At 41.2% G+C, this 22,867-nt stretch overlaps 1 protein-coding gene across 1 annotated transcript in view; it reads right to left on the reverse strand.

Annotated features, from left to right (window-relative positions):
- Positions 1–22,365, reverse strand: part of LOC134799952 (PAX-interacting protein 1) — a 48,590-nt gene extending 26,225 nt beyond the window's left edge. Inside the window, exons 1-9 of the mRNA XM_063772382.1 lie at positions 22,168–22,365; positions 19,514–22,078; positions 18,962–19,129; positions 18,103–18,195; positions 17,034–17,112; positions 14,790–14,926; positions 11,646–11,730; positions 10,477–10,600; positions 7,361–7,445 (exon numbers count right to left, since the gene is read on the reverse strand). Of these exons, the coding sequence (XP_063628452.1) occupies positions 7,361–7,445; positions 10,477–10,600; positions 11,646–11,730; positions 14,790–14,926; positions 17,034–17,112; positions 18,103–18,195; positions 18,962–19,129; positions 19,514–22,078; positions 22,168–22,263 (3,432 nt within the window). The 5' untranslated portion in view covers positions 22,264–22,365. The remainder of the gene's footprint in view (positions 1–7,360; positions 7,446–10,476; positions 10,601–11,645; positions 11,731–14,789; positions 14,927–17,033; positions 17,113–18,102; positions 18,196–18,961; positions 19,130–19,513; positions 22,079–22,167) is intronic.
- Positions 22,366–22,867: the final 502 nt, after the last annotated feature.

The following is a 22,867-nucleotide window of genomic DNA, read 5'->3' on the forward strand; positions in this document are numbered from 1 at the left end:
ATTTTATCTAACTTATATGTATTGCTGTTTGCACTGTTGTCGTACAAAAAGCTAGCATAGTCGATTCGGCTCCTAATTAATGCGATGTATATTCTACGTAAGTGCTTAGGATGTAGGCCCCATGATTTACCAGCTAAAACTTGTAATACATTAAGGTTTCTTTGTATTTTATGTGTAATTTCATTGATATGATTGCCCCAGCGAAGTGACTTATCAAGCCAAAGGCCTAAGTACTTATAAGATATGACCGGTGCTAAAGGCAAATTGTTTATTGTTAGATCTACCTGTTGTCGTTTATGCCCTCTGCTGAAAATGCAATATTTAGATTTTTGTTCTGATATCTGTAAACCCAAAGTACCTAAGGTAGTAACAAAATAATCTAATGCTTCCTGAATAGCATTGCAACTAAGGGCGATATTTTTATTACTTTCATATAATATAAAGTCATCTGCATACTGACACATATGTACGTTTGTGATATCACGGCACAATTTGGATGTAGCTATATTAAAAAGAAGCGGGGAAAGGGGATCGCCTTGTGCTAGGCCTTTGCCGGTATGTCTTATTACTGTTGCTTGGCTGTCGGCTGTATCTTTAACTATAAGAATCCTATTACTCAAAAAATTCCACAGGTATTTGCATATCCGCTTACCAACTCCTAAGTCATCTAAAATGTTCATTAATTTATCAATAAGGACATTATTATAAGCGCCTTCGATATCCAGGAAGCAAGCGAGTGTGGGTACATTTGTAGTAAAACCGATTTGTATGTGAGAGATAACTCTAGTCAGACAGTCCAGCGATGACTGGCCTCGCCTAAAACCTGTCGTGCACGGGGATAAAAAATGATTTGACTCTATGTACCATTCAAGTCTTCTAACTAGTAAGAGGTGAAGAGTCTTACATAAACATGATATTAGAGAAATAGGTCTAATCTTAGGAGGTGAGTTTGGATTATTGTCTGGTTTAGGAATGGGGACTACTTTAATCTCTCGCCACTGCGAAGGCAGCTCGCCGGAATTCAGAATAAGATTGTATACATTTAACAGATATTTTTTTGCTGAGTCTGGAAGGTAGTATATCATAGAGTAAGTGATTCCGTCATCTCCTGGTGCCGTATCTTTTTTTTTTTCAAACAATTATTTAGTTCCTGAATAGAAAAACTAATGTCTAAAATAGGGTTATTCGAAAAGCATACGGGAGCTTGTGGAAGGACAAAGTCTGGGGCCAGGCTGTTTAGCATGTTTGTCTTTTCTTCGTGTGAAAAGTTGTAACTAGTTTTCTTAAAACCTTTGATCCATCTCATTCGCTGCCACATTTCAGAAGCACTTGTTGATTCATCTACACTACTACAATAATTTTGCCAACTCTCTCTCCTTGCATGTAAAATAGCCTTCTTTGCTTCAGCCGATTTCTGTTCTAAAATATCTAAATTGTGAGGTGTAGGGTTTCTCCTGAAAGTGCTCAACGCGAGCCTGCGGTTGGCTACTAATGCCGATAAAGACGGGTTCCAATAAGGTTTAGGTCTGAATTTTGTATTTGGGTACGGGCATAATTTAACAAGAGGAATACTTTCTAAGGCCGCTAAATTGATTTCTGTAGTAAGGTTATCACACATTTCTTGAACATTTCGGTCTCCATCTGGAAGCCGTAACGTTCGTTCTAAATGTTCTCGATATAGATCCCAATTAGCTAGTTTATAATTTCGTTTTTTATGCATTATCCTAATTTCCTGATATATAATCTTTAGTTTGATGATCATGTGGTCACTGCCCAGATTTTCGCTAATGACATTCCATGTAAAATTAACCGCGATATCTGTGGACACGAAGGATATATCTGGTGAAGTTTGTTGAAGTATACCGTTCACCGATTTGACTCTAGTGGCTTGACCATTATTAATTGACACAAACCCAGCTTCTAGTGAAGCGTCAAGAACTTGGGAGCCTCTTATTTCCGTTCTATAAGACCAATTCGTGTGGTGGGCGTTGAAATCTCCTGCAACTAGGCATTTCCTTGGAAAGAGTGTGAAAATATAGTCCCAATCAGATTGGGTGGTTCTAACTCTCGGTGGACAGTATACTAAAACAACGTTATGTAATATATTACAATTTAAAAGTTTTATGCTTATACATTCAATTTCGGTATTTGGTACCTGGCAATTTCGGTATAGGCAGTAACTGAGCCTTTATCGATTTGTGAGTAATTAAGCAGACTCCCCCATGTGAGTCATCCCTGTCTTTTCGAAAAATATTATAGGCGCTTATGTTTAATGGCGAGCCAGGTTCTAGCCAGGTTTCAGATATTAATGCAATATGTACCTTCTCCTGTGTCAAAAACAGGTCAAATTCTGTTAATTTGGGTCTTAGACTTTGTGAATTCCACTGGACTAAGTTAAGAGTATAATCTTTTCGGCTATTGTCCATAATTAAACATGGATAAGATATTTAAAATATCGCCGCCCTTCACGATGTCTAAGACCAATGACACTACCTGTTCAATCAAAAAACTAACTACAGCCTTAACTTTACATTCCAATGTCAGTCTTGTAGGCAGATCTCTTTAAGTTTTTGAAGTATCTCTCGGAATCTCGTGCTCTTTCTCCTCTTCTCTTTCTCATCTTCACCATCTTGTTTACCTTGATTTACCGGTGGAAGAACCGATTGCTCAAGGTCACATTTGGATTCCTCTCTGCGCTTCTTTGCCTTGATTTTTTGCCTTTGCTGTTTGTTCACCGGAGAAGAAGTTCCAGATATAGGAAGAGCATCTTTCAGTTTGCCCTCTCCCTTTCTAATATTTGGTGTACAAACTACTGCACTAGATTTTTGGGAAGTTAAGGTGTCCCGATACGGCGTATTCGTATTTAACTGGGTGTTATCAATCGCATCACTTGGTGACTCGGTAAAGGTGCTTTCTTGCTCGTAGTAAAGTTCTAGAGCTTTCTTATATGTGCAGAAGTGTTTGCTCATAATCGTTCTTAGTTTCTTTTCTTTCAAGAAAACTGGGCATGTTTTACTAAGTGCCATGTGTGCGCCTTGACAATTGGCACACGTCATTACTTTAGTAATGCAGTTCTCATGGTTTTTTCCACACTTAGGGCACACGATTTTTTTGGTCGGACATGTACGTGCTCGGTGGCCAAATTTCCAGCACCCCGAACATTGCGAAACTGGGAATATATACGGCTCTACTTTAAAGCGACAATCATATGCGTATACGTGAAACGGGAGGGAAGTCGCTTTAAAGCAGATACGTATGGCTTCACTTTTAACCCATTGGCCGTCTTCATTAAGTCGATTTAGGCGGCGAATTAAATAAATAAATAAAATAAAATAAATAAAGTTTTATTTTCAGGCATCACGTACAGTAAATAGTACACCCATATCAAATTAAATATAAAAACTTAAAACTAAAATAAACTAAAAGCAAAGTAAAACAAGTTAAATAGTTAATTGTTACTATTTTTTGTTTCCGTTTCGATGTACTGAAAGCCAATGCCTAAACATGTTACAAGTAATGTTGCGGCACACCGACATGATGATGGAGTTATGCGAGCGGCGCATCCCCTCCCAGAAGGAAGCAATGCGTGCGCGTATCACTGCAAAGAAGTCAGGGATTCTGGCTTCCGCGAACATGGTGGAGGCACTGCAGGAACGCGGCAGCCCCATCAGATTCCGGAATATATTATTATACTGCACACGGATGGCGCTGTACGATTTCCTGCTGTACTTGACCCACAGTTGACAGGTGTAGAAAGAGAGACAATATGCATTAAATAATGTACGTTTGACTCCCCTGCTACACCCGGCAAACCTGCGGGCTATCATGTTGCCACGGACAGCCAAAGCTCTTCTTTCACGTTCCATGTCACTGTCGTCCCTCATGTCTTCCGTCAGTATATGGCCAAGATATTTGAACCGCTGCACAATACGCAGCTTCTCTCCATTTAATTTGACTTCCGGTATGTTATCCGGACCCCTTCCAGCCTTGAAAACCATCAGTTCTGTCTTAGCCACGTTGTAAATCAGCCCATGAGAATTAACATAATTTTCACAGACTGAAACCAGCTTTCTCAGACCCTTGATGGAGGGGCTGAGCAGCACCATGTCATCAGCGTAGCTGAGACTGTTCATACAGACGTCACCCACGTGACACCCGACTCCAGTGCTCCTCAGCCTCCCCATCAAGTCATTGACGTAAAGGTTAAAGAGGTCCGGAGAAGTAAGTCCACCCTGGCGTACCCCGCATTCTAATCTATAACTATTAGATGTCGTGTCGCCCCATTTCACACAGTTGGATTGGTTTCCGTACCAGCACTTGAACACGCGTACCAAGTCCTCAGGTACTCCCGAGCCGCGCATTTTACCCCACAGAATTTCATAATTCACAAGGTCGAATGCACGGCTAAGGTCGAGAAAGCATGCGTAGACCGAAGTATTGTTACTCACGTAATGGTCCACCGCATGTTTCAGACTTACGATCGCGGAATCGGTCGAGAGACCGGGACGGAAACCAAATTGCGCGTCGTCTATTCTGAGAGCCTTGAGTAGTCTGGGCTGCAGCAACCGTTCAAATATCTTGCCCACCACCGTTCCAAGGGAGATTGGTCGGTAGTTAGCCGATGATGACAAATCTCCTGTTCGGTTCTTGACAATCGGGACGACAATGGTATGTATCATGTCTGCAGGAAGATGAGAGTACCGCAGACACAAATTAAATAAGGTGCAAAGTTTCCCATAGATGACGTCACCCGAATAAAGTATGTGCTCAAGGCTAAGGTCATCATGGCCTGGCGATTTGCCTCGCTTCATGTTTCTAACTACCTTCTCGACGTCTTCAGCAGAGAAACGAACAGGGTGTGACTGAGCATTGACGGTTCTATGACCCACATCCTTAAGCACACACTCGGGCACGGGTATTGGTGAAACTTTGAACCTATGACTAAAAATATCGGCTATAAGCGCCGGTTGCTGGGCACCGTCCACGCTTACTGGTAACTGAGGTTTGAAACTGTGCTTTTTAATTTCATTCCAAAATTTAGTAAAGTTCTTGGTCTTCCTAGACGCGGCTAAAATATCCAATTTAACTTTTTCTTCATTTTTTTGACACCATTTTAGTTTATTTTTGAAGAGTCTACGACTAGCGCACATGTTTTCAAACAATTGACCTGTGGACGGCTTACAAGCGGCCAGCCAACAATTAAAATGTAGTCTATAAGCACTGTAACATTCCTTAACATGAAAATTCCAACCCGGTACAGTTTGTTTCAAATGCCTCTTGGTTAAATGAGAACATTTCGTTTTCTTAGCTCCTATTGTTAAAATTGATGTAATATTAGAGTATAAATTATCAATATAAATAAAATGGTCATTTAAAAATTTACAGGTACTTAAAGTATCACAGTCAAGTGCGTTATCGCAATAATTACATTTAAAACTATCATTTATTTGAGATAATGATTTATCACAGTACGAGATATAGTCTCTGATTTGTTGATCATTCCTTATCCCCCAGCGCACTCCAGCCCGTCCGGCGTCACACCTAGCGGCGTATTGTCCTTGAGCTCGGTCCAGATCGCAAACAACGCGTAACGGAAAGTGGTCCGACCACGATACATCATTAATGACGTTCACGTCTATGATAGTGTCCCAACCAGCTTGTGTAGCAACGCAGTGATCCAGCCACCTATAGGCATTGTTAGCCTCACTAATGAACGTGAACGAGCCAGAGTTTATACCTAACTTTTCGATATCCGCGCATAACCACTTTTCTTCCGCACAGAAACTAGAGAGCTCCCGACCGAAGTTTGCACTTGGATGCGCGTTAAAGTCGCCAAGTAAGAAAGCCACCTGTATATCGCTCTCCTCTATTATTGCGCTAGCGGCCGCGAGACAGCTTGTAAATTCCTCGAGATTGTCAGGATGGTCTGTAGGCATATAGATGTTTAAAATTAGTACTGAGCGGGTGCCTAACTCGATACGAATAGCATTTATTCTATTATTTTCACACTTGATGACAGCAACGTCGGGAAACCTAGATTTCCTCCACAATATAGCCAGCCCGCCATATGGCCGGCTCCGCAATACACCGGCCGATGTGTTGACAGATGACGTCGCTGTACACGCGAAGTCCGGGTCTATGTCGTGCACGAAGTCAAGGTCGTGCGGGAGAAGCCAAGTTTCTTGACAGGCCACAATATCGGACCCTTTGCACAGTTCCCGCACATATGCCACTGATCTTTTAATCGATTTACAGTTGTATGAAACCATAATCGTCTTAGTCATATTATTATTATTGGGTGTACTATTCATAATTATATATGTGAAGACTGTTTAACTTTATTCATCATTTTGTCCAGCTTAACATATCGCTCTCGATAAATACGATACTTATTTCCTATTGGCCAAAAAGTATTGCTCAAAAATGTATTCAACTTGTCTTTACGTATAATAATTTTGAAAGATTTAAATGAAGTGTCATATTTCTGCTTTAGCATTTGGACTTCAATACATTCTTCGCCTTTTTCGTGCACATAATCTTTTAGATCTTGTTCGCTTGACGACATCGAATTGCCAAGACTACCTGCGAGACATTAAACTCTTTCAGCAGTTCCTCCTCCTCGATATCAAGGTCAATATTTCTAATCAGACCAAAACAGTACTCAGCTTGATTTGCCCACTGGCAACTCATCTTCTCATTATTAAATGCCGGACAGCTTATTAATTTTTCAGCTTGCGTTCTGAGAGATAACTGTATAAGTACCTTGTACGCGCCTTTGAACTTTACTCTCAAAATGCCACTAATGTTCTCTGCTCGTAGCATTTTTGCCATAGCAATTTGTTTGGGTAACGCTTCTTTTGACGTAAGGGCAACCTCAAACTCATCTTTCATACCTCCAGACTCGACATTACCTTGTGTTGAGAGCTGATGTATTCCGGTCCGCAATCGCCTGCGTAGTCGCTTACCTACCACGGTTGTATAACTTCCTTCGCTATCATTACCCTCGCTGTCAGGGCCCTGGTTACTACAACTACGTTTTTCAGCTAGACGCGCATTCATTCGCATTGCCCCTTCAGGAAGGCTTCGCAAACTTGCGCGATCCCAATCCATATTCACACTTTCATCATCGAAGGAGATTCCACTTTTTAAGCTCATAGAGCGAGATCCTCGGCTACATTCACTCATCCAAACAGACAGTTGAGCCGAAATTGAATCAAAAAAGCTAAATATTTAATTAAAATTTATGCGAGAAAATTTTCGACAGCCGCTTGACGTGACAGCAACTTGACAACGTTTTGGGCTAGCAGTTTGAAATAGGTTAATTATTTTATACAAAACAAATACACTTGCAATTACAAACCTGTATAGGATGGTGCGCGGGCCCGAGCAGAAGACGCGCAGGCGCCCGCGCCGGCCCGCCCGCCGCGTGCGCCGCCGTCATCAATCTGAACACAAACAAATATATTGCAATCGTCAGCAAAAAACGCAAACATCTCAACTCCAATATTAATAGCATCGTTCGCAGACGTTTCAGCTTGTTAAAAATTATATTAGTATGGGTAGCACATCGTAACTGGTGAATTTCAAATAGAGTTAAGAAGTTTGTCAGGTTTGTGACTTTAGTTTAGGGTAAACAACCAATCGTTTAATTAACGAAAATAACCGACTCAGAAAATATCGATTTTTGAGTGGTTTAGACTGACACTAGATAGAGCACATATTAACACTTATTTCGACCGATGTTTTAACATTAAGTAGTTTGCAAGTAAAATGAAATGCATTTAATTTTAAACTATTTTTATCCGGCTTAGAATAACAACTGTTGTAGAAACTAGATACTTTAATTTGATTTTTCTATGTATTCGTTTAATTGGTTGATTAAATTTGCTGTAGTCGACATCAGATATATCGGAGCGACCAAGGTACAAACAAATATCTGAGCACGCCTCTATTGTCAAGGCGCTAGGTGCGTGTTCAGATATTTTTGAGCACCTCGGCCGATCCGATATATCTGATGGCGACTATACCTATTTAATTATTTATCACATCCGAATTAAATTGATAAATAATATAGTCCCAACATATTGCTAACAAATTTATGTCCATATAACTACTTTACTACGTGCCGTTGCCGACACACGATGACACGCTTTACATCACCAAAAATATAACGGTGTTATAAGGAAAACATGTGAAATTCCAATTTCAAAGATGAAATCACGTTCTTCGTGGAAGGAGCGAGTTTCACTTATTCATGACTCACCTGCGCCGACCCGTTACGGTTCCATATTTGAATCCGTTAATTCGAAAACAACCCGATCATATCAATTTCAAAGTGACGAGACAGTTGGCTTAGGGTGGTATTCCACCTGTACAACTTCTTGGTCCAATGTGCATTGCGTCTCACCCTCTCACTAAGAAAAATATGAGACGCAAATACACATTGGACAAAGAAGTTGTACAGGTGGAATACCCCCCTAAAGGGGCCCACTGATTAACAGTCCGCCGGACGGTATCGGCCTGTCAGTTAGAACAAAATGTTGACAGTTCCGAACAACTGACAGGCCTATACTGTCCGGCGGACTGTTAATCAGTGGGCCCCTTTAGCCAACCTTAGATGAATATAATTTAACACATTCAGGGCCAAGAACCCGACTGTCGGGTACACTGTTCGTAGCGTGTAGTGGCAATGAATGTGTTAAAAAATCTTTTATTGGCTTTTAATTTTCTTGGATAGATCTCATAGTAAATCACGCTTTTATCAATCGATATGAGTTTTTTTAACACACAGATTCACATGTAAGAAACGTTTGCAGTCCTGTTTATCTTCGTACTTACTTGGATTGAAAGTAATGTCCAAAGAGTTTTTTCAACGTAAATTAAATGTATTAGAATACTTTTACAAAGGCTAACTAGCAAATTAGGCGGGAATATCGTTATATTATATAATAGTCACAGAGGCGTACCCTACTATTTATCAACACCCCTGAAAACCTCGAAACTGACTACCGTGATTCTCACAAAAAGTGCATTGTCGCCAACTTTTTACCCGACTACGGCACCGCAAAAGGAGGGTTATGATTTTAACAACTCCTACAAGGACAACGCCATTATTAACATAAATATCTGTACAATATTATATCGTAAAAAAAACCGTGCGTGGACAAGTGCGAGTTGGACCCGCCCACCGAGGGTTCCGTACTTTTCAGTATTTGTTGTTATAGCCGCAACAAAAATACATCATCTGTGAAAATTTCTACTGTCTAGCTATCACGGTTCATGAGTTACAGCCTGGTGACAGACAGACGGACGAACGGACTGACGGACAGACGGACAGCGGTGTCTTAGTAATAGGGTCCCATTTTTACCCTTTGGATACGAGTGAATTGCAAAAAAATTGTACATATACTTGGTCAAGCAGATCTTGTCAGTAGAAAAAGGCGGCAAATTTGAAAAATGTAGGCGCGAAGGGATATCGCCTCATAGAAATTTTGAATTTCGCGCCTTTTTCTACTGACAAGATTTGCTTGACCGTCTATAGTTAAGCACCTGTAATTAGTCTAAAGTTAATTGATTCCATTGTGTCACCACAGTTAAGCCATTTGAAAGTGTGTTAGCGTATGCTATAGACTTATAAATATGTGTACGAATTAAGTAGAATAAATACAATACAATAGGGATGATGACACATGCTGAATTTTACAACAAAATCTAGTAAAATAGATAGCAAATGAGCAATTTATCGCAATATTGTGGATATTAAAAAAATATATGGAAATAAAACAAAAGTACACCTGAAAGTTTCAAAATTTAAGTTTTTTTTTAACTTCCAAAAACGACAAAAATAAGGATACCATTCGATTCCTCACATTTTATCCAATAAATGATTGTATGCAAACTATATACATAAACGCAATATTTCACCGACAAAATCGCAATTGTCTTGTTTTGTTCATACTTCAAGATGGACTCTCTGTGACCTTGACGTCACGGTCACATATCGTTTTGTTCGGGGCGCTTCGCGAGTGAAGTACGACTGTCGGCCTTTGACTATCATTTCTGACTTTTGTATTGCTTTAATACAATGGGTCCCATATAGACATTTGATCTTAAAAACAAACCTGATTGATTGATACCATAAATGAAAATTAGTCATCTAGCCTATTGACGTTTTTCGTAACACAAACGAATCAATTAAGACTAATCACAACTTCTTAACTGCGCTTAATTACGTACACTTTTTTTGCAATTCACTCATACGGAACGGAACCCTACAAACGGAATGCATTGAATTACCTTAGCGTGCCGGCGGCAGAAGGCTCGTGCTCGGGCAGCGGGGCGGCGCCCTGTAGCCGGATGGACAGCATGTTGGCGAGCGCGGTCTTGGTCTTCGGGTTCACTAGCAACGCGCTGTTTGTTTACTGTATGTGCTAGTGGTGCCACCTACGCAGAGCTTTGCCTAATATTCCCTATTACCTTAGCGTGCCGGCGGCGGAAGGCTCGTGCTCGGGCGGCGGCGCGGCGCCCTGTAACCGGATCGACAGCATGTTGGCGAGCGCGGTCTTGGTCTTCGGGTTCACTAGCAACGCGCTGTTTGCCCCTGTACCAAACATAAACATTACTCAATGCGAATGGTAATTCTTGCAACCAAATTAAATAGTAGTTTGTGTTACAAGGGATCAAAATGATATATTTCCGTCAAGGGCGTACATTGAATCCTGAGCGTAATGAGGGAGTCAAGTGTTAACGCCTAAGACGAAATTTTGATACCGTGTGACACATACTGCTTTTCACATCAACTACGAGGAAATTGTTATGTTCCAAAATATGTATTATTAGACAAAAAAAAATTGTATGCAAGAAAGAAAAAATCGTGTCCTAGAACGGAAAAGTATAACATTAATCCCTCCTAGCAGGGAAGAAAAGTGCCCCTTTGATCCCTCCTAGCGGGGAAGAAAAAGCCCTTTTTCGAATAGGTGATGTGAAAAGTACAGTTGTAGTGCATAATTATTTTCCATCGTATTTTAACGGAAACGTACGAACGTGTCTTGCTATTTCAGTCAGTCTCCATACAAAAAGTACTAAGGTTGACTGAAGTAGCATGACAAATACGAACGTTTCCGAGAAAGTACGATGGAAAAAAATTATGCACTATAGTTCGTTCTTTTTAGCATTAGAAATAAGGTAAACAATCTTGGCGTGTCTTTTAATTGAAAAACACATTTTAAAAATAAGTTACTGCAAATATGTAACAATTATGAATCTAATACGATCATTTATATTCTTCTGCTTTCATAAGTAATAGTTATTGATTTTTTAAAAGTGTTTTTCAATTAAAAGACATGTCAAGATCGCTTACCTTCTTTCAAGTTCTATCTAATGCTAAAAAAAACGAACTATACATCCGTAAAGGCATAAAGAAATAAGTATGCCTATAATAAATGTTAGAAAATTTTAGTTCGTTTAAAATATGCAGATATGCAGACAAAACGGCAGATTTCTCTCGAGACTGACAGATGCAGTCACCCGTGATTCTGTCTTATTGTTTAACTGATTTTCGGTTTTAATAACGTATTTTTATTTAATGTTAGTATGTGTCACAACTGTAAAAATATGGTATATAAATGTGTCACGATGGAACTCACCCTGCGGGTCGGTGGTGGCCGGGCTCAGCAGAGCGGCGTCGGCGTGCTCGCCCAGACCCGCCACGTGCGGCGAAACGCCGCCAACCTGACAACACACACTGTTTAATATATACGAAACAAAAAACATTGTTATTAATGACGCGACCCTTTCTTTCTAACAGGTAGAAGCTGCGACTTCAATAAATGCAACTACTGCGTTGACGATGGTCTGCTCACAATAAATAGGCTAGTTGACAAGTTTAGTTTTTATTAATGGTTTGTTTTGAGGATCAAATGTCTATATCCACTCACATGCTTGATATTTTTCAGTGACCTCTATTATTATAATAAAATAAGGGTGACAGCTGGTAGCTACAGTTACCAAAAGCAAGTGAGTGGATATGGAACCCATTGGATTAAAGCAATACAAAAGTCACAAATGATAGGTACAAAGTGTGACAAACGCACTTTACTGACGAAAAGCTCCTAACAAAATGGTAATAGATAGTGACGTTGCTGTTGGTTAGAAGCCGTTTTGATGTATAGAAAACAAGGAAAGATTTTGTCGGTGAAATATCGCGTTTATAAATTTTTTTAAAGTAAGGAATCGAATGTACTGACTGATGACTGATGTAGGAACTGTATTGTTTGCATGCTGTTTGTGGACAGCTGAATAAGGAGGACAACAACAAATGTGAACATCTCTAACTGTACCCTTTTCACGCAAATAAATGATTTATGATTTTTATGATTTAATGGTACCATTTTTTTTTTCCTTTTTGGATGTTTAAAGCATCGTTAACGCCTGATAAAATTAGGTGGGGTGAACGAAATGCGGATCAGATCAGTGCTTATCAGAAATTATGCGACGACAGCCTAAAGTATATTGATTTTCCATTAGAATTAATGCAATGTTGTGGTCACCATTGTAATGATCATAACCATAGGGCCATTATAGATAAATTATATTTTAGCATCGTAAGTGTTTTGTGTCAAGCCGCAAGTCGCACTCGCGGGATTGCGAAGCGTAAAGGTCGTAAGCGGCCCGTGGTTGGCTGGAACAGGTATGTAAGCGAGGCTCACGCCAGGTTACACTTCAACACATGGGTATGCTGGGGCAAACCAAGTAGTGGTCCGGTGTATAATAGTATGATCGAGTCTCGTAAAGTTTTTAAAGGCAGGTTAAAGTGGTGTCAAAACCACCAAGACCAGATTAAAATGGATTTAATAGCGACACATCATGCTAAATCTGACTTTAGGAACTTTTGGAAGTGCACCAACAAGTTGAACGCTAAGCCTGGCACTCCCGTTAGTATCGACGGGATTTCTAACCCGAAGGAAGTGGCCAACATGTTCCAGGACCATTTTAAAGTTACGTCTTCCTTAGGACCCCCCCCCCCCCCCGCAGGTTGCTGGATGGAGAGGACTTCGGAAAGGCAACAACTTTGGTTCTCGCAAAGGATGTCAAGTTAGCGATAGGTAAAATGTCAAAAGGCAAGTCACCAGGCCATGGCCTCTCCATCGAGCACCTGCGAAATGCCGGCTTTCACCTACCGCGCGTACTTGCCATGCTCTATAACATTTGTCTCGGTCACTCATACTTGCCCCCGGACATGATCAAAACTTTGGTGGTGCCTATTATCAAGTGCAAGTCGGGAGATGTATCGGATAAGTCTAACTACAGACCTATCTCCTTGGCCACGATAATAGCAAAGGTACTTGACAGTGTGCTCAACTCGCATTTAAAAAGGTATGTGAAGCTCCATGATGCTCAGTTCGGTTTCGTACCCGGGCTATCTACGGAAGCTGCCATTCTTAGTTTGAAGCACTCTGTCAGGTATTACACCGACCGGGATACGCCAATTTATGCTTGTTTTATGGATCTTTCGAAAGCTTTCGACACGATTTCATATGACATACTTTGGCGTAAACTGGAAGGAATAGGGCTACCACCGGAGTTAATTTCACTATTTAAGTACTGGTACTTACACCAGGAAAATCGAGTGAGATGGGCAGGAGAGCTGTCGGACCCATGTGGGATGGACTGCGGAGTAAGGCAAGGGGGGTTGAGTTCGTCTTTACTCTTCAGTTTATACATGAATGCACTGATTGAGGAGCTCAGTAGCACTCAAGTCGGCTGTTTTGTTGACGGTGTCTGCGTCAATAACCTAAGTTACGCAGATGACATGGTGCTGCTGGCCCCCTCAGTCAGTGCATTGCGTCAGCTAATCAAGGTGTGTGAGGCGTACGCGACAGCGCATGGTTTGACTTACAATGTAAGTAAAACAAAGATCATGGTCTAAAGACCATGATCGAGGCGGGAAGTAAATGTCCTTTCTTTATACCACCTATCATCCTTAATAGTGTTCCACTCGAAAGAGTGACACAGTTCAAATATTTGGGACATTTGCTGACCGAAGACTTGAAGGATGATTTAGATATGGAGAGGGAGCGCAGGGCATTGTCAGTTAGAGCGAACATGCTAGCCCGCAGATTTGCTCGGTGTACAGATGAAGTCAAAATCACTCTATTTAAGGCTTATTGTACATCATTGTACACGTCAAGTCTGTGGGTTAGATATACTCAGCGAGCTTACAATGCCTTGCGCATTCAATACAATAATGCGTTTAGGATGCTGTTGAGACTGCCGCGTTTCTGCAGCGCATCGTCCATGTTCGTCGAGGCGCGCACAGACGGTTTCAATGCCGTGTGGCGCAAGAAAACGGCCTCACTGCTTGACAGAGTGCGCGGGAGTACCAACAGCATTCTAAACATGATAGCTAATAAGCTAGATTGTCCTCTGTTATGGGCAATGGGTCAGCGGACAAAGTCACTTTTGTTTATAAATTATTAAATATTTTATTAGGTTACTGTTGTTACTAACATAAATTATAAGCAATAAGTAACAAATGTATGGACCACATGTTGTCTTTAATAAAGAAATTTTAATTTAATTTAAATTAAAAAAAAAACTTTCATTATGAAACATGAAGGTTTGTATTTTTTTATAATTCCCATGTATTTTTTAAGTTTCCAATTTATTGTGATACAGTACTTAAATTTAGTTATAAAATTCAACATGACTGGTCTGCCCACAAAAAATTTGTATGCTCAGCAGTGCTGGAGCCAAGCCAAGCAGCACCGTGCTCATTCTTTTCCACGTACCTGCTTGTGCGGCAGGTGGTGGTGGTGCTCCCTCTGCGCCTGCAGCTGCTGCAGCCGCTGGTACTGCGCCCTCTGTATCTGCAGCTGTTGGAGCTCTACACCTCCGCCTGCAGGACTCGCCACGCCACCGGCGCCCACTGTTGACATTCATGTAAGTCACCAAAATGTCAAGGCTACCAAAATCTCAGGGTGACTCAAAACTGAATTAGAGCATCCCACTATCCACGTGGTCTTGTCTGTCCTACCCCTAGAGAGCAATTGCGAAATCGGAGGTGCGGAGGGAGAGCAGCCCTCGCCCGCTCTGACGGCTAGGCCACGACATTGCGCTACTGGCGGCGGCGGCGGCGGCAACCATAGGTTGGAGCGAGACACAGCGATCGGACCTTTCGTTCCCACCTATGGTTGTCGCCGCCGCCGTCACCAGTCGCGCAATGTCGGGGCCGAGCCGTGACGGAGCGTGGGAACGAGCGGGAATCAAGTTTCTGTTTCATCGATATGCCTTTTTTGCGAGTCAGGGGAAGAAGTTCTAACCGCGCAACAGCTGGTAAACATGTTGAAACCACGAAACTTCGTCTCATTTGTGATCAAAGAACCTATACCTTAATATCATAAGGTTGACTGGTAGAGAATGCCTTATGGTAAGGTTGACTGGTAGAGAATGCCTTATGGCATTAAGTCCGCCTTTTGTACTATAAGGTTTTCTTTTGTGCAATAAAGATTAAATAAATAAATAAATAAATAAATAAATTATGGAATTATGAATATAACTAGAAAGCTTCGGAGGAACGATTAGTATATATGTATTTGTAAAAAGCGAATTTTCAACCTGACTACCTACACCTGAAAAGTCAATTTTCCGAACGGGAGAAATGAAATAATTGTAGACGTCATAACAGTTTCGAAGACCTATTATAGTCGGTCCTGAAACTCATTTTTCACGATACAAACTTTCCCTTTCTGTAAAATATCCTATTTCTCTATTTCTTAGCCTATTAACAAATAACAACCTTCGAAATCACATATGTCTTCTGACATTATAATTATTATAAAATAATTGTCTAAATGTCAATAAACTTCATATAAAGCCACTTATCACAAAAAGCACATGTACCGGCCGAGAGAAGAAAATTGACTAAGTTGTAGGCTTAGGTTAGCGCTAGATAACAAAATTGAAATTATAATGCGGGCACCGCGTCACACATCACTATGTATGAGCGGTTTGCCAATACGGATTATTGTTATGTTTACCGTGATTTCTGAATATATCATCTTAGAAATGACCTAGAATATAAAATTCGGACGAAAAGGTACAAAATGATGGACGCAGACAGAAATAAAGATTTTAACACCAATAATAAATGTTGTCAGATCCACATTATTAACATATGGAAAATTTGGGATTCGAATGTGGGTCATCTCTTGAATTCATGGGTGATAAACATACATCGGATTCTAGGGGGCAAATTGTATGACGGGATCCCTATCCGTCATACAATTTGCCCCCTAGAATCCGATGTTTGGTGATAAAACACTGATTGCGCACCATATATATCGGGTGTCCCTAAAACTAACGCCAAGACTTCAAGGGCTTATAGAACTGATGAGCTACAAGATTAAGCAAATTTACCCTTAATGTAACTCTCATAGTTTTTGAGATATCGGCACTAAAAAAACAAGATATTCATTAAAGCTGTTCTATAAGCCATTTAAGTCTTGGCGTTAGTTTTAGAGACACCTGTATACCATTCCTAAATACCGATATAGAATGCTAACTTCTGAAATATACCTTATCAAATCTTTGCGTTAATGTTTAACGAAAAATAACAAGCACGTTATTTTAATTCTCTACGACAATTTTTTTATACAATCAAAATTTGAGCCCAATATTATATTTCACCTAATTGCAAAGTTAATTGTAATGTACTAAGTGTACTAAGGTATTAATTTAAAATATTACCCAAGGCGCCTCGGGCCTCACCGGCATCTTCGAGTTACGGTCGGATTAAAAAACCGTCCTTCAACATTTAAATGCTTGTTAAATTGCATTGTATGGGTAATTTAGTTCTCCGCTGAGTGACGTTGATCAGTTCGTCAAGTGTGTTTGGCTCCGCTTAGTGACGTTGATCAGTTCGTCAACTGTTTGGTGCAAAGTATATGTAAGTTGTAGCATGTGTAATTGTGTATATTTTCAAATAAACTGTTTCTCTTCACACGACCAGCTGTTAATTTATTATCATTACTTACCAGGGGACTGTGGCGGTTGCGCGGGCGACGCGGCCGGCATGGCGGTCGCGCGGGCGCCCTGCTGTTGCAGCCATTGCACCTGTACCACAAACAATGCATTGGGGTAGTTATATAGAAGCTATTAATCTACCGGCAGAGACACGGTTATTTGATAGACAAATTTATTGGTACTAAACATAAACTGTCAACAATAATAGTACATTATTGTCGAGGCTCGGAAGTAGCTACTTGCAGGCTGAGGATTCGTTTTAAACGGACGACCTTGGGAGTCCGTTTAATTGAATCCGAAGCCAGCAAGTAGCCTTCCAGCCGAGTCATATATAGTGCTTTTCTCAAAAATGGTGCAAGAAATATAAATATCATAGAAATATTTTACAAAAGCAACTTTCTTACGTATATATTTTCACAGAAAAAAGTAGAAACAATTGAAAAAATTAGCTTTGCCGCCTTTTTATTTTTTTAATAATACAATAGAAGTGTATTTTTCTGCCGAAAATACGCCAACCTATTTGAGACAGCTAAATAGCCGCGGTACTAATCATCTGTTTGGCTGTTTAATGGGCCTGTGCCTTCATTTGATATGGCCATTTCAACTTATAAAAAGTTTGGAACTCGACAAATAATGGAATTTGTATGCAACATTGCAGTCCCAAAATCGAGACTGCAATGTTTTTAACTTTTTAATTTTTGACTGACCATAAACTACGCGCTTCGCAACCTATTTTTTAAACGGCAAAGTCGACTTTGCCGTCCATTTTTGAGAAAAATAATTAAAGACTTTACTATAAGATGTGAGTTATGGAAGATTAGTGATTTAATGACAATGTAATCGTTTTTATCATTAAACCAGTCTCGATCTTCAATGACTGCTATGTGTTGCTGCTTTTTTGCGTGTTTTGCATCCCAAAATGAAAAGCATATTACGGTTGCCCCTCTACGCATAACAACAGTAACTGCATTTCATAACTAATCTGACCGCCAATACACATTGTATTGGCGGTTTCTTTTTGCTCTATACTGTTAATTAATGTTCGAGATACCCTTCGACGAATATAGTAAGCGTAGGTACCTGCTGTTGTCCGGGCGGTAGCTGACCTCGGATGAAAGTGATGCTCTGCGGAGCGCCACCCGCCGTAGGCGAGCCTGTTACTACGCCGCCCGGCTGCTGTAACAAAATCATTAAATCAATGTGGTGAAGACTGGCATATAAAATGTATTGCAGGGAAGACCGTATGGCAAGAACTCTCGTATTAGTACTTAATACGTCGCTCAGACACAGACAGAAAGGAAGAGCTTTGCTCCTTCCCCTCTACCGACCTTCTATAAGTGGAGTACGCAAGAGTTATAAGTTATAAAGAGGACGAAAGAGCTTGTAGCCGGTATTACCTGATAGACGGTCTTCACCTCATTAACCTTAATTAGTGATGCTAAAATAGAAAATGTGGCCCCAACGTTTAATAGATCAATAAAATAGCACTTTGGCGTTAATTAATATGATGAATGTGTTTGTTTTTAAGACTTCGGAGATCAAACTATGATTCATATATTTTTTTCTAACACAACTGTAATGAGTTCGTTATACAACACTTTATTAAACTATTATTAATTTAATACGTTTAATCACGTGTTGCTGTGGGTATAAAGCAATAGACACCAACGAGCGTTTGACTCAATAGGCATGCACTTCGTTTTGGACATAGATTTTAGATTAAATACCTAGTTTGTTTAATTATTTCAATGCAAATCCATTTATTATATACAGGGCAATTGGCTATTTCATACTTTTTGGCTGGTCCAATTTCTATGGGAGGGTAATATTTTTTGCCACTTCAGGGTTGGTCCCATAGTAATAGTTGCTCAGCATAATCCGAAAACCTTCCTGGCAACGGGAATGCAGTAATTTTTTGGCCAACCTGTATAACAGTTACCTGCTGGTGCTGTAGTGCTGCGCGCTGCATGGACAGCTGCTGGCGGCGCTTCTGCAGCTGCGCCACGAACATGGCGCGCTGCGTGGGGTCCATCTGTTGGAGTTGCGCGTGCGTCTGCGCGTCCAGGTGGATGAGCTGGCGACCGCCGCCGCCTGCTGTCCATGATACCTGATAATACAAACATACCATTAGTTTACTTGACTTGACTTTGGCGGCAACACACCTTACTTACTTACTGCTAGCCTTTAGGGCAACACCTAATAGGTCAACGCATTTATCTACGCTGAATTAGCTTGAACAGATAACAATGCTCTAGTTATATCAACCTGCACATAGCCTCAAAATTACTAGATTTTATTCCAAAGCAAAAGTTGTAATGGAGCAAGATGATAGGATGAGAATCACCGCAAAATGATACTTAGATAAGAATTTATGAGGCACGCAAGCTAAAATTAACATATCAAATATAAATTGAATATGTTACCATCAAATGTTGCAGCTTGGTAAAAATATTTAGCATAAGCTTTCATAAATAAATGTAGAGTATCTCACCCTTGGTCCAACAACTGTAGCAGGCTGCCCTAGCTGCTGTCGCTGTTGCAAATACTGTTGCTGCTGCTGCCACGTCACATTCTGCCCGCCCTGAACTATCTGCTGACCGCCCGGTGACACAATCTGTTGCCCGCCACTGTGCGTTATGATCTGCTGGATGCCACCGCCACTAGTCAGCTGTGTACTGCCCTGCGGTGACTGCGGCACTTGTGATAATACTTGTTGGTTCTGGCCTACAGTCTGACCAATAATCTGCTGTCCAGATTGAGTCACAATCTGCTGTGACGACTGAGCAATCACTACTTGATGCTGCTGTCCTTGCTGAGTTATAACATGTTGGCCGCCCTGTGACAGCACCTGCTGCGTGCCTTGCGTGATGATCTGCTGTCCACCTTGATTCACTATCTGACCGCCCTGGTGGACTATCTGACTTTGTGACACTATCTGTTGCCCGCTCTGCAAGGTCACCTGCTGGTTTCCGTGGACCAATATCTGCTGTTGTCCAGTATGCTGATTTATCAACACCTGCTGTGGGGCCTGCACTATTTGCTGCTGGTTTGAACCATTCAATAACTGCTGCTTTTGAACTAATATTTGATGATGCGTTTGGCCAATACTCTGACCTTGTGACCCAATAGTTTGTTGCAAAAGCTGCTGGTTACTTTGCTGTATTGTATGCTGAGGGCTAGACTGAGCCTGTTGTTGGTTGTTTATCAGAGCCTGCTGTTGCGTCTGCATAATCTGTTGCTGTAAAATGACTGGGTTTTGTGGATTCCGTTGCACTAGTGGACTCCTGATTATCTGATGTTGGCCTTGAACATTTTGCACCATTTGTATGTTCTGTTGTCTCCAAGCACCTTGTACATTGCCACCCTGCTGACTTTGAATACTTTGCTGTACAGACTGTATTTGCTGTCCTAATACTGTTTGTTGGCCACTGTTCCCGACAAGTTGGTTCAGCTGAACTTGGCTGCCTTGGCCTTGAGAGGATGAAACCATTCCCTGCTGGTTGACTACTCCCATATTCAAGTTCTGCTGCTGGTTTGTTAATGACTGGACAGTTTGTTGTTGAATCAGATTCTGATTTTGTGAAGACATTTGCTGCCCTGCACCCATGAGTTGCTGGTTAATGACTTGACTTTGATTCATGTTCTGGCTGAGCTTCTGTTGCAGATTCTGAGTGGATTGAGCCAACTGCTGAGCTATATTTTGCACGGCTTGTGAAGCGGTTTGCTGGCTCAAGCTCAAGCTTTGTTTCATAGCCATGTTTTGCTGATTTAATTGTTGCTGCTGAAGGTTATTGGCACTCTGACTCAACATCTGACTGATATTTTCAATCTGTTGCTGAGCTGAGGTCATGTTACTGTTGGATTGTGATATGTTCTGGTTCTGTTGTATATGATGCTGGCTGCTTTGGATGTGCTGCTGCATCTGGCCCGGGATCTGGTTCATCTGTGACACTAAGACATTGGACTGAGAAAATCCTTGCTGATTTTGTTGGTTAGTCTTCTGTTGCAGCATTTGCATTTGCGCTGCTAGTTGGCGCTGTTGCAGCAACTTTTGCTGTTGTATCTGTATGGCGGTGAGACCATGTGGCTGCTGTTGCTGCTGCTGGGGCTGTGATTGTTGCTGCTGCTGCTGTTGTTGTTGTTGTTGCTGTCCATACACTTGCTGCTGCAGGCCTATTTGGCCCACATTCATATTAGCTTGTGACGCTATGAATTTCTGCATGAGTTGTGTATTAGTTTGACTACCTTGGATCTGCAGATTTTGTGTCACAATACCCTGTGGGATAGACTTGCTCATGATGTTCCCTGGTTGCATAGTATTTGAATAACCCATAGAGGTCACCGCGGATGTTGGAACAGTGGAAGTGTTGACTGAAGATGGTGGGTGGTTCCAGGGCATCCTCTGCTTAAGTTTATCAAGTTTATCCAGCAGTGCTTGAGTACTCTCATCTTTAATTTCAGTCATGTTTTGGGTGGGCACTTCATTCTTTGCTATACCCTCTTCAAAGTCAAAACCTGTAATGGCACTTATGCGATCCATCAACTTGGGCGGAGGCTGTGGCACTATCAGTAACTTGGGGTGGAAGATATCAGTGACCGCCTGTATTCTGGCCCTCAAGCTCTCTAGCACCCAGTCCGGTGTCACAATCTTAATCCGGTTGTTAGGTAAACTGAGTGCTGCACTGTATTTTCTGCCGGACGCCACACCACAGATCAAATGTGTACACTGGGGGTCCAAATTGAGCTTCACTTTTCCGCCATGGTATGTGATTATAGCAAACAATGTTTTCAAATCCGCCGGACTCACTTGGGCCACACAGGCAGTCACATTTGAAAATATCTTATTTCTGTTAGGACTGTAGGGCTTGGGATTGGCAAGTCTCCGCAACCTGACGCACGCCAACACCCAGTACTCGGTCACAGCAGGTATCTGATAAATATCTTGAGCGTCATCGAGGTCTGTGTCCGCCGCATTTTGGCCACAGATTAAATGAGTAACATAGTCTGAGAAGTACTTTGTATTCTCGGCTCCGCCAGATTGCAGGAGCAACATGATCTGTAATTAAACAACATTAAATAGATATAAATAAGTTGTTTGTCACATAAACACATTAGAACCAATTAAATAAATACACAAAAACAAACCCTGTCGGACACATCGCCAGAGAGGTAATACTTGACATCCTTGAAAATTGGCTCTTGCAAAGACAAAGAATCTAAATCGTCGGCAACCGTTACCATTTTCTATATTACCACAATAAGATAAAACTTGAGATTTATAGTTTAAAACACATTTTTCTTATATACTAAACGCCGCAACTCAACAAACGACGTCCATGATGATTGATACTGATAGAGGTGCTGCCAGCATAAAAAAATCATTGTCGGTATGGATAAAAAAAGGTCTCTTCACACGTGTTATAAAATTTTTTGACATGTCTAGTTAAGCTTAAAAGCCATTATAAACGGCCGCACCGGACCGCGGTCTTGGTGCGGTCAAAATATATCTTTGTCGCTCTCACTTATAGCTGCGTCCTTAACGAACGCACGGCGGACTACCTTACACACAATCGAACATGCGCCGGATCGCACGAAGGTCGCGGTCCGGTACAGCCGTCTGTAGATCCTTTTAAGCCCCCCATAGACACGGCATCAAAGTCCGCCTCGCAGGATTGCGAAGCAGAGAGGGCCTACCGCGAAATCGTAAATCGAAATTTCGGTATCTGCCTCTCTATCGCTCTTGCATATTCTAGTGATAGAAAGGCAGATAAAGAAATTACGCGCTCTTCGATTTTCGCGGTAGGCCCTCGTATCGGTGCTCTTGCAATTGCGTTACGTGCTATTT

Source organism: Cydia splendana, chromosome 19, assembly GCF_910591565.1.
Source record: "Cydia splendana chromosome 19, ilCydSple1.2, whole genome shotgun sequence".
NCBI lineage: Eukaryota > Metazoa > Arthropoda > Insecta > Lepidoptera > Tortricidae > Cydia > Cydia splendana.